At 41.3% G+C, this 13,216-nt stretch overlaps 1 protein-coding gene across 10 annotated transcripts in view; it reads right to left on the minus strand.

The window, feature by feature from the left end:
- The window catches only part of ARHGAP10 (Rho GTPase activating protein 10), a 384,526-nt gene that overhangs the window by 172,059 nt on the left and 199,251 nt on the right, over nucleotides 1-13,216 (minus strand). For all 10 annotated transcript variants that reach the window (XM_061384041.1, XM_061384036.1, XM_061384039.1 and 7 more), the window contains 3 exons: nucleotides 7,081-7,162; nucleotides 5,103-5,148; nucleotides 2,959-3,024 (listed from right to left, as the gene is read on the minus strand). In XM_061384041.1, coding sequence (XP_061240025.1) covers nucleotides 2,959-3,024; nucleotides 5,103-5,148; nucleotides 7,081-7,162 — 194 coding nt within the window. The remainder of the gene's footprint in view (nucleotides 1-2,958; nucleotides 3,025-5,102; nucleotides 5,149-7,080; nucleotides 7,163-13,216) is intronic.

Consider the following 13,216-nt stretch of genomic DNA (forward strand, 5'->3'; position numbering starts at 1 on the left):
CTTTCCAGGCTCCTGGTAGGGGTGTGCTATGTAGACTCTTTGGGGTTGAGCGAGGCCATGTGGTCATTTCTAACCAATCAGCTGTGAGCAAATGAAACTCGCATCAAAGCCAGAGTATTCACCTGATGGTCCAAAGTCCTCCAGGCAAGGCAACCAGGAACCTGGAAGCCAGGTAGCAGTGATGGGCAAAGCCCTCCTACCAACTATCTGAGTGAGAAATAAGTCTTGTTGTCTTAACCCGCAGAGAATTTCCAGCTTCCTGTTATAGGAACATAAACTAGCTTTATCCTGACTGATGAAAAAAAGTGATGCAACAACATTGGTAGCAAAAAAAAAAAAAATCAATAGCCGTGATAGCTGATTTAGGGGAAATCATTCAGAGCAATATTCCCTGAGGGAACTTCCAAATTTAGGATAAAAACCTCAGCGATTCCACAAGGTTCCTCATCATACTGAGTAACATGATCTGACAGTTGATCCTTTTAACTCTATTTTTAGCCTATTACTCTACTAAAAACAAAAGGCTTTAGTTATGAAAGACCTTGAGGGACAACAGATTTGAAAAGAATATTATATGCATTCTTGTTTTTCATTGTAAATGGGAAAAATCTAACTTAAAAGATATAGACTCATTCTTCTATAAAAAAATTTACATGTTTATAATAAAATACATTCAATTCATGCAGATTCTATTATACATATTCCATTCAATGAACATGTGCATACACGCTAAGCCACTCAGTCGTATCTAACTCTGTGCGACCCTATAGACTGCAGCCCGCCAGGCTCATCTGTCCATGGGATTCTCCAGGCAAGAATACTGGAGTGGACTGACATGCCCTCCTCCAGGGGATCTTCCCCACCCAGGGATCAATCCCGTGACTCTTACATCTCCTGTGCTGGCAGTCACTTTCTTTACCACTAGCGCCACCTGGGAGGCCAATGAACATAACACTCCATAAAATTACAGATTCATCAGAAAGCATTCTAGATAGATTTCTATCTGCCCAGGCAGAGACAAGTAGATATAAATTATATCCTTTGTGGAAAGAATTGTATTTACAAAAAAAAAAAACCATGCAAGTGATACCATAAAGGCTCTTAAGAAGCTCAGGAAAAAGAGAAACATGAATGATGAAGTGAGAGAGATGAAAAATCACAGTATCCTCATTTTGGAAATTTTTGAACCATTAGGAAAAAGAACAAACTTGTCAGCTCAACCTCAGTGCAGGTTGAAATGAATGAAAATGTGTCACTGCCTGAATTGCCACTGTAAGGGAGAATGGAAGAAAAGCTTTCTGTGGCTTGGGTTTTTATTATCGATGGGCAAATCCCCAAATCATAAAACAGCTCGTATTCATCTGTTAGCCAACACTCTCATTTCACAGGTGGCAGTCCTGGCTTTATAACAAAGACCTTGTTTTGACAGAAAACGTGAGTGTAATGCTTCATTCCACTAAGTCATTCAGAGTAGGACTGGGATAAACAATATATGAGAAGGAATTAAATATTCAATTTATCCATACTTCACTAGACTCTAAACAAAGAGAAATCCAGCCCCCAGGCACAGCTTGTTTTGCAAATTTATTGTATTTAGTTTCTCCAAAGCCTGCCACAATGGCTGCAAAGCACCAAGGCCCTGTTTTTCCTTAAGGACTAGAAACAAAAGACCCTTGAGCTTTTAAGTCAGGAAACCAAAATGGGGAGGGATTATCTTCCTGAAGTTTAAAGTGGAAACAATTCAAAAATCACCAACAGGTGGATGAATAAACAAAATGCAGTATATCCATAAAATGAAATACTGCTGCTGCTGCTAAGTCACTGCAGTCGTGTCCGACTCTGTGCGACCCCATAGACAGCACCCCATCAGGCTCCCCTGTCCCTGGGATTCTCCAGGCAAGAACACTGGAGTGGGCTGCCATTTCCTTCTCCAATGCATGAAAGTGAAGAGTGAAAGTGAAGTCGCTCAGTCGTCTCCGACTCTCAGTGACCCCATGGACTGCAGCCTTCCAGGCTCCTCCGTCCATGGATTTTCTGCCTAGCAATAAGACAAAAGCGCTAAGAGTACACCTAGGTGTTGCTGGTGGTGAAGAACCCGCTGGCCAACGCAGGAGATGTAAGAGATGTGGGTTCAACTCCTGGGTCGCAAAGATCCCCTGGAGAAGGAAATGGCAACCCACTCCGTTATTCTTGCCTGGAGAATCCTATGGACAGAGGAGCCTGGCTGGCTACAGTCCATAGGGTTGCGAAGAGTTGGACATGACTAAAGCAACTTAGAGCACACAAAAGTACACCCAAAAAGATGAATCTCAAAAGCATTATGCTAAACAAAAGAGGCCAGACTCAAAAGAGTATATACTGCATAATTCCATTCATATAAAAAGCTTTTTTAAAAAAATAAAAAGAACGAAAGTGATAAAAAGCAGTTCAGTAGTTGCCAAGGGCCAAGGATGGCAGGCAGGCTGAGAAGGGGCACAAAGGAATTTGGGGGGGAGATAGAAATCTTCTATAACAGTGGTGGTAGCTACGCAACTATAACACATTCATCAAAAGTTATCAATTTACAGCTAAAATCAGTGAATTTTACCATACATAAAAGATATCTCAATGATGCTGATTTTTAAACTGGAAGCTAACAAGACAAGTGAAGATGAAAATACCTTACTAGCGTGTAAACAAGAAGTGATTAAGACTGATTGTCCAAGTCCAGCGCTGCTGATTCTTCCACTGACTTCAGGTTTCGACACAAGGAAAAAACGTGTAAATAAAAAGGAACCCCCGCCACCCTCCTCCCCTACCCGGCTCAGAGTAAATGAACAACTGAATCTCTGATGCCTAGAAGGTGCGTTTTGCATTAAAATATTTCATTCTACTTAACCAAGCAAAAAGCATTTGAAACAACCCTAAGATTTTACATACCTATAGCCTCTCATGAATAAAATGATTCAATCATGTTACCTCGTGTTTCAACTGCACGGATGCATTTTCTAAGAATTGTGAATCCCATCTTATCCAACTGTGCACCTAAAAGAAATACAGTTGTAAAATATTAAAGGTGCAAATACTCACATTTTTCTTGCTGACAAAAACAAGACAAAATTATTTAGGTCCAATATACTTTTTATTTCCTTCTTCAAAAAAAGAAAACTAAAGGCCATGCACTCCCTGTTTAAATAACGTAAATCAGAATTTCATAGAAGAGGAGCATTTGTAGTATCAGGACCTTCATTAACAACAGATACTTCTTTGGTGGCTCAGACGGTCAAGAATCCGCCTACAGAAAGGAAACCTGGATTCAATCCCTGGGTTGGGAAGATCCCCTGGAGAAGGACATGGGAACCCACTCCAGTATTCTTACCTGGAGAATCCCCATGGACAGTGAGCCTGGCAAGCTACAGTCCACGGGGTCGCAAAGAGTTGGACACGACTAACATTATCAATATATGACTAACATTACCAACATATATAAATAAATTCATAATTTAAACTAGCTGTTAACAAAAATAATATTTTAAATAGTGAAAAAGAAAGTGATTACAATTAATCTTTAGAGGAATCTATCCAGAAATAGTTAATGTTTTGCCCAAATTCCAACAACTCAGGTTTGTTTTTTAATTATAAACATAAGTGAAAGTTCTTAAATTACTTGACAAGCTGGGGAAATAACACAAAACTTTTCTTTTTTAACCTAGGAGGAAAAAATTCTTAGACACTCTTAAAAATAGTATTTGAATGATGAGCTAGAAACTTTTTTCACATTTTACATCATGCTCTAAATGTTTAATATTTTATTATTTTCATAATGAATGATTCATGTAGCAAAAAAAATTATTTTGAAGATACAATTTTATATTTTTTCTAATATGAATACTTTGCCATTGATTAGGCTGATGTATTTGAGGACCCTAATAAAAGACAACTCTTGTTTCAAAAATGCACTCAGGGAAAGTGAATGCTTTATTCCGCCTTTAGAACTCAGAAGCAGGAATACTAACCCTTGGTTCTCAGAAGGGATAGCATGGAATAATTTATGAACAAAAACTTTGCAGGTTTAAAGCTAAGCTTGGAGAGCATTTTAATGAGGAAAAGTGGGCAGTGGTGTACTTTTTTACAGATCTACTATTCACAACATTTATATAAAATGTAAGTGTTTCTTTCTGCTTAGCAAAACTACTTTTTCAAAACATGTTTTCATTTCTCAGGTACAAAGAAAAGAAAGGAAGAGAGAAGAGAAAGAGGGGATAAGAGAAAGGAGGAGGAGAAAGGGCAATAGAAGAGAAGACAAGAGGGAGGGAAGTCCTAAGCAGATGCCTCCGTGGCTGACAACCTTGCGAGGCACCTGGTGAATTTCCAGGGCCGGGTTAAGTGATGCACACACCATAATCACTTTGAAATCGTGGCTCATTTAACAATGTCTCCAAACTGTGGACATCTGACAAATGTGGCTTCATTCTTCCAAAGATATGAAAAATAGATTCATAAAGAATCCACAAAATTTCATCACATCTTCATCTTATCCCAGTTAAAATCAAGAGTACAAGAGCCAGAGATTATTTCCTTTTCCTGTAGGACATACAAGGCAAGGGAAGATCATTGTCCTAGAATATCTGAACGCATTTGGTTGCTATTAGTTTTATTTTCTAAGGTGTAATGCTGACTATTTGTACAGCCCCCGCCCGAGAGACTGGAAGGATAAAGGATACCACGTGTGGAGGTGAGAGCGGTTGGGAGCCGAGGAACTGGTGGGGAGTTCCCACCCACAGGAGTTTATAACCTAGGAAGCTTACAGATGCATGCCTGAAACTCTTGTGTATTCGTTTATGGCCATAAAAACAAATACCAAAGTCAATGATAGAGTATTTTGGTTTCCGTAGAGGAAGACTAGAAAGAAAAAGGCTCAGAGATGGGAAAGATCAAGGCGAGTTTCAGCAGTCAAGAAAAGTCTGAAGAGGTCCTCAGTGGATAAGACACCCACCACTTAGCAGATTGACACAGACAGAGTACAGAGAGCAAGCACCCAGCAACAGTTTGACATCAGTAATAAAAACAGAGTAACTCATGAGAAAGGGAGACAACAGTCATTTTTATACATTAGCACTTACTTCCTTCTGGTCTTGGGATGATGGCTCTATTAAAACTAGGGAAGAGCTAGTAAAAGAGAAAAAGGGGAAACAGTTTTTTCAGCAAATCCATAAAAATGATTCTATTGTAGTAGGCACACCTAGGGACTGTCCAAATAATACACTGACGTTGGTTAATCACTATCATGGGCTCAAAGGCAAAGACAGGTAACAAAAAGGAGAGCTCTGAGTCTCCTTGGCCTCTCACCAAGGCATTGCCAAAGTAGCAAAAATAATATGAAGGGCCAGGACTGAAAGTTCATGTAAATTTGTAATGCTCAAACAAACTCCTGCATTCTAACTAGGAAGATGAAGCTCATTTATTCACCATTGCTAAAATCTGCTGTTTACTTAAAGACATGACTTCTGCCGTAATCTCAATAACCACATCTGAAACATCAAGGTGATGATCCCAGGCTGCCTCTGAGAATTCTAGTGCTGCCCCATTATCTTCAAGGCACATACGTCACCTGAAAAAAATTATGAAATGCCTTCAGTGCCCTTACCTAAGTACATAACTGAATATTTATTTTCTTTATGCAGACTTGCATTTATCTGTATATCTCAAAGTAATTACCTGGCTTTTTTACTCTAAAGGAGAGGATGTATGTGTCAAGGTTACACTGCCTTTGGCAATAGACTTATTTCCTCATGACTTAGCCATATGACCATTTTGCTATGCAAATAGGCAAACTCACTCTCCAAAGCATTTCTTGAATCTCTGGGGGGACAAGTCTAGGTCAGTGCCTTTACTAGAGAGGATTAGGATAAACTGTTTTGGATCTCAGCAGCTACCAATGTTGAAAGTACTCTTGACTCCTAGCTAAAAATTTCAAGGACAAATTAAGAATAAACAGAACTAAAATCACGGAAGCTAAATGTAGATCAAATATAAAAAAATGATACACAAATCTGATCACTGCTTTTTTCCTCCAAGGATGATGCATTTTCTTATACAGGATCTATTTTTAAAGTATGTAATTTGGGCTTCCATGTTTCAAACACCGTGTCAAGACTGCTAAATGTGTTGCTGCCCATCCTCTTCGCCCTATTATATTCTCAGGGACTGCCCACTGCCATCAGATAACATTATCTTCTGCCCATCTCACAAGCTCTATTCTGACACCTCTCTTTTTACTATATATGACCCCTCTTCTACTGGGCTCTATCCCTCTTTTTAAATCCTGCTGAAACGCCAAATGCTTGCCAGATAAGTCCACCTGGTACCTGCACTGGCAGCTGGTTATGAGTCATAATACTTTAAGTAGAGTTGATTTAAACCAGTACTATGGTGTTTTCTATAATTATCCTTGTTAAGTCCCCCATTCAATATATGACCTGCCCAGTTCTCAACTCCCAGACGCCACCAGTCCTCTGAGAGGAAGGCAGTGCTTGAATAAAGTGGCAAACGGACTGAAGTCCCATGCCTCTGGATTGCTATCGCTGCCTTTAATTTATTCCTCAAACCAATCTGAACACAGAGGCCCATTCACTCAGGCTACCTAACACTGCACACTGTGGCTCATTAGGCTAAACCAGAAATTGTTAAATCAAGCAAATAAGTACAGCAGTCACTTGTAATACTGCCTGCACAGCCTCATATTTATCGTTCCATCTCCACTGAGATCAAAATGAATTGCAAGCATTTATCGTGTTCATCACCCAAAGTACTTTCGCAGGTAGGGAAGAAGAAATTGAGAATTTAGATGACTTCCTCAAGCAAAGCGAACCTGAGCGACAAAGTCAAGAAAAATAAAAAATAACGATATGCCAGTCTCAAGGGTGCCGCTGCTATCTCAAACCAAATTTCTAGACTACCAAATGCTTCCAAGAGGAATTCAGACACCAGCTTCAGCAGGGAACTTTTTTTCATATACTATAAAGCAAAAATAACATGAAAATGAACAGAAGTCAACTCTAAAGGATTTGAAATAAAACTCAACCACTGGTTATATCTTACAGCTTCTTTTCCACCCAGAACTTCCAACCACTGCTTCCTCTCTTCTTCCGAAAACGCCTGCATGGTCAAGGAAATACCAGGCCTGCAAGACACCAGAAACAGATCAGGTTATTCCTTGACTGCTAAAAAAAAAACAAACCTCCTTTTCCACTTCCTAATGTTTCATTGTGATCATTGTTTCTTTTAAATTTTCAACTGAGATAAAATACACAGAACATAAAACTTACATCTACACCCATTTTTAACGACACGGTTCAGCAGTATTGAGTCCAGACTCCAGAACTCTTCATCTTGTAAAACTAAAATTCTGTACCCATTAAACAACAAGTCCCCACTCCCCTCCCTCCCAGCTCCTGACATCCACCCTTCTACCTGTTGTCTCAAGGAACTTGATTACTCTAGGTGACTCTTAACAAGCAGACTCATACAGTATTTGTCTTTTTGTGACTTGCTTATCTCAATTGGTAAAGTATCCACCATTTTCATCCATGCTGTAGCATGTGTCAGAATGCCCTCCCCTTTTAAGGCTGAATAGTACTCCATTGTATGAATATACCACATTTTTCTATCCATGCACCCATCAGTGAATGCATGGTTTGTTTCCACCTGGTTACTGTAAACAATGCTGCTACTAGATCCTGCTTTCAATTCTTTTGGGAACATACTCAGAAGTGGAGTTGTAGGATGTGATATAATAAATATGTTTAATTTCTGACCCCATCTCCCAGCACACAGCTCCAAAAACCCTTAGAGGGACTACCCTGAAGGTCTGAAGCCAGGGGCACTGGTTCGATCCCAGGTTGGGGAACTAAGATCCCGCATGACGCGTGGTGCAGAAGGAAGGGAGGAATAGAGAAAGGGGGTAGGCAGGAAGGACAAACTTGGAATCTTTAAAATGATGTGTCATTTTGTATACTAATGAGCTGAGGCTCCTGGAAAGCCTCAGGATGTGGGCTGGTTGCCTGGGGAACCAACCATGTGATTAGAGGATTAGAATTTTCAGCTCCATCTCATCCATACACCTCCCAGGAGTGGGGAGGGACTGGAGGTTGACTTCCAACACCAACAGCCAATGATTTAATCAATCATTCCTGCATAATGAAGCCCGCATAAAAATCCCTGGGGTTCAAGAAAGTTGGCAGGGTGATGAGCCCATGGAAATCTGAAGGGAAAGTACCCCAACAGCAAAAACGGAAGCTCCAAGTCCCTTCCTCCATACTTTGCCCTGTATTATCTCTTCACGGGTTTTTTCATCTGTTCTCATTAAAATATCCTTTACTGTAAACTGGGAAGATTCCCCTGGAGGAAGAAATAGTAATCCACTCCAGTATTCCTGCCTGGGAAATCCCACGGACAGAGGAGCCTGGCGGGCGACAGTCTGCGGGGTCACAGACAGACAGACATGACTGAGCACACACACACAGATAAATCAACAACAGTCAGTAAACTATTTTCCTGAGTTCTGTGAGCCATTCTAACAAATTATCAAACTCAAGGACAGTGGTAGGGGGCAGCCTTGAGGCCTTGATCTGCGGGGTCTTCCTGAACTCCACCTAGTGCCAAAGCTGAGTTTAATCTTAGCACACTTGCTCTCCACGGAGAATTAGAGAATTGCTTAGAGACACTCACACATTTGGAGTACAGGTGTGTTCTGTAATTAGGGAGAAACCTTTTTGTCTCACAAGGCGGGGGGTTAAATGGTAATTTTATTTTTATTCTTTTTAATATTGTGCATTCCTACTAACACTGCACAGGGTTCCAATTTCTCCATATCTTCACCAACACTTAATTTTCTTCCTCTCTCCTTCTCTTTGAAAGTCGCCATCCAGTGGATGTAGGATGGTAGTGAGGATTGCATTTTTATTTATAAAGATACACATGTTGGTTGGCTTCCCCGGTGGCTCTAGTGGCCCTGTCTGCCAATGCGGGAGACATATGTAGGTCCAGCTCCTGGGTGGGGCAGACCCCTTGGAGGAAGAAATGGCAACCCACTCCAGTATTCTTGCCTGGGAAATCCCACGGACAGAAAAGCCTGGTGGGCTACAGCCCATGGGGTCACAAAGAGTCGGACACGACTGAAGCGACTTGGCACAAGTTCACTGTTACCCAGGCGTGGGCAGAATGAAACCAGAAAGTCGTTTTTCATCCCACCCCAGCACTGTCAACCGTTTGGGGGGTTTCCTCAGTGTTTTCTCAGAGCCTTGGGTTGGTCCTCAGAGCCAAAGGCTGATCTTTCTTAGTTCAGTTTCTTTGGATATTTAGACAATCTGCCTGAAAACTCTTCATGCTGGGAAGGAGTGCTAGGTAGAAAAGCTATTAATAATTTCTCTTAAACTTTGGTGGTTTCTCCAATGAAACAACTTTTGTATGTTTGACAAAAAGTATTAAAAATAAACTTTTGGGAAAGGGATGAAAAGGTAGAATACTCCAAACCACAGACAACTGGAAATGAAAATAGATGGTTGAAATGGAAAGTAAATATCCATTCCCATTTAATACTGAATATACAATATTTTTTAAAGTTATCACTCCTGGAACAGTATTTCACCTCATTTTCAAGAGTTGGATAATCTTTTACAAGTAAAGCAAGTGGCAAGAATCAAATGTAACTCAAGAACCACTACAATTTTTATAAAGTACTTAAAGTATGCAATACTCCAAAAGCACCATACCCAAGGCAAATACACTGTGTTCCCAAAACTCACACCCACAGGTGTTAGGCTTTCTCCCCACATGATGGCTACAAAGCCTGAGCAGTTATCTGCTTCAACTTCACTACCAAGTCTCTACAATTGATGGGTCCGCCTCTTCAACCACTTTCTCCAGGCTATGAGTTTTGTGGAAAAAAATAACTTGTGGATGTGTCTACTGGTCCAGAGGTTAAGACTTCACCTTCCAGTACAAGAGGTGGGGGTTCAATCTCTGGTCGGGGAACTAAGATCCCAGATGCTACACGGCCCCCCAAATACACACACACACACACACACACACACACACACAATATAAAGGACTTTAAAAATGGTCCACGTCAAAAAAAAACAAACCCTAAAAATTAAAAATCAATTCTCAACCCCTAAGTGCACTCCTGAACAGCAACATGACTCTTGACTGGTCTACCCTAAACATTTCAGCAATGGCCCAGGGTTGCCATCACCCTGGCACTACGGAGCTCACAACCAAGATCCCACCTCCTCTTGCTCTGCTATGCACAGCATCCTTCTGCAGCAAGAATCGAGGCAAGATGCCCAGAAAACCAGGCTGTTTTAAGAAGTGCCTTGACTGGGATGTGGGGATTCTGGCCCTTATTCTTAGTAACCCACACTGGGCTCAGGGGAGTTAATTAAAATTGTGAGGGAAAACTTCAGATGGCAGGCGTGTTTTTCTTTACATCGGTTAAGTGATAAAACAATATTTACACACAGGGGGGGTCTCAGGTCTACATGAATGCTCCATTCTTGCAAAGCAGAAAAAATATCTAAAGACCTCTCCCAAAAGTACATGGATTCAAACACTTAATATATAACCAAAAGAAATAAATATAAAATGGACAGGGAGGGGCTACAGCGAATGCATAGTAGAAAGCTAACAGATTTTCTAATCCAGGAATGACAAAACCAGCAGAGAAAACGGGGCTCCAGGCCAAAAACAGCAAAGTCTGACATGGGATACAAAGAGTTTACAACCACTTAGTCCTTTCAACAATCACCGGATGATGAGCTATTCTGCTTTGTCTTGTCCCAGGAGGTCAGGAATTATTAAATATCTTACGGTGTGCTAGGTACTGGGCTGAGCATACTGTCTAGCAGAGAAAGCAGAAGATAAACAAATCATAAATAATCAGTTAACTACAAGTACACAGAATGCTGGGCTTCCCAGGGGGCACTAGTGGTAAGGAACCTGTCTGCCAGTGCTAGAGATGTAAGAGATGAGGGCTCCATCCCTGGGTCAGAGAGATCCCACAGAGGAGGGCACAGCAACCCACTCCAGAATTCTTGCCTGGAGAATACCATGGACAAAGGAGCCTGGTGGGCTACAGTCCACAGGGCTGCAAAGAGTCAGACACAACTGAAGCGACTCAGCACACACAATGACTGTTGCAAGGGAGTCAGGTGAGTATAAATGAGCAAAGCCAGCTCCCTAGAAGGAAAAGAGGAAGGAGGACATCAGGAGATATGTGCCCAAATAGAAAACCTTTCAATTTCAACTATGCTAAATCATTGTGGTCTAGGAGACTTGTCGGTGAACCTGCCAATCTCTTTGGGCAACTTTAGGATTTGTAAGGTGATCTGGGAGTAAGAAAAGAAGTGAAGAAAGTGAAAGTGTTAGTTGCTCAGTTGTGTCCAACTCTTGTAACCCCATGGACTCCAGTCCACCAGGCTCCTCTGTCCATTGGGATTCTCTTCTCAGGCAAGAATACTGGGAGTGGGTTGGCGTTTCCTTCTCCAGGAGATCTTCCTGACCCAGGGATCGAATCCAGGTGTCCTGCATTTCAGGCAAATTCTTTACCGTCTGAGCCACCAGGGAAGCCCCATAAGAAAGGAAAGCCTGTTCTAACCCTGGAGGTTAGGCTTTCCTGGGGAAGGGACATTTAATCTGAAACTTTAAGGATAAATGAGCTATGTACGAATAGAAGCAAGAGGGTCATGGCGTTCCCTAGGCTGAGAAGGCACACAGCAAGGACAGAGCACCCTCTGGAGAAGTTGGGAGCAGTCTCATCATGGGTCCCACAAACCAGCTGCAGAGCAACTCCATGGGAAGACGGGGTCCCACCACGCAGGGCCTCCTTGGTCATGCTGAGGGTTTACGTATCCAAAAATCACTGCAGATGGTGACTGTAGCCATGAAATTAGAAGATGCTTGTGCCTTGGAAGGAAAGCTGTGACAAACCTAGATGAGAGTACTAAAAAGCAAAGACATCACTCTGCTGACAAAGATCCATATAGTGAAAGCTATGGTCTTTCCAGTAGTCATGGATGGATGTGAGAGTCAGACCATAAAGAAGGCTGAGCACCAAAGAACTGATGCTTTCGAACTGTGGTGCTATAGAAGACTCTTGAGAGTCCCTTGGACTGCAAGGAGATCAAACCAGTCAATCCTAAAGGAAATCAATCCTGAATATTCATTGGAAGGACTGATGCTGAAGCTCCAATACTTTGGCCACGTGGTATGAAGAGCTGATTCATTGGAAAAAGATTCTGATGCTGAGAAAGGCTGAAAGCAAAAGAAGAAGAGGGCAGCAGAGGATAAGATGGTTGGATAGCATCAGCGATTCAATGAACATGAATTTGGGCAAACTCCGGGAGACAGTGAGGGACGAGGTGGCCTGGCGTGCTGCGGTCCACAGAGCTGGACACAACTAAAAGTGACTTAACAACATAAACAAATCCTCCATGTCACTGAAGGTTTTTAGTAGGGGGTCAGCATGATCAGATTAAACATGTACATGTCTCTGTCAATGGCACAATTCCGTTCCCTCTCATGGCTGAGTAATATTCCACTGTATATATGTACCACATCTTCTTTTATCCATTCTTCTGTTGATGGACAACTAGGCTGCTTCCACATCCTACAGACTGACATACAGAGTGAAGTAAGTCAGAAAGAGAAAAGCAAATATTATATATGAACACATATATGTGGAATCTAGAAAAATGGTACCTATGAACTTATTTATTTGCAAAGCACAAACAGAGGCACAGATGTAGAGAACAAACGTATGGGAGATTGGGATTGGTATATACACACTTTATCATCTGAGCCATCAGGGAAACCCCATATACACATTACTATATAAAATAGATAACTAATGAGAACCTTTTGTATAGCACAAGGAACTCTACTCAGGGCTCTATGGTGATGTAAATGAGAAGGGAATTCAAGGAATAGAGGATATATGTATACCTGTGGCTGATTCACTTTGCTCTAAAGCAAAAAGTAACAACACTGTAAAGCAACTATACTCCAATTTAAAAACTTACGGTAAAGTAAAAAAAAAAAAAAAATGTGTATGTGAACAATGGCTACTCAGTAACAAATGGACTGAAGCTGAGCAGGGGTGGTTAAAAAAAAAATGTGTTAGACAATTCGGTGGGTAAGACAGAATGACCAAAATAAAGAGAAATAAATGAATGGATCT

This window comes from Bos javanicus, chromosome 17 (assembly GCF_032452875.1).
Source record: "Bos javanicus breed banteng chromosome 17, ARS-OSU_banteng_1.0, whole genome shotgun sequence".
NCBI classification, from domain to species: Eukaryota; Metazoa; Chordata; class Mammalia; order Artiodactyla; family Bovidae; genus Bos; species Bos javanicus.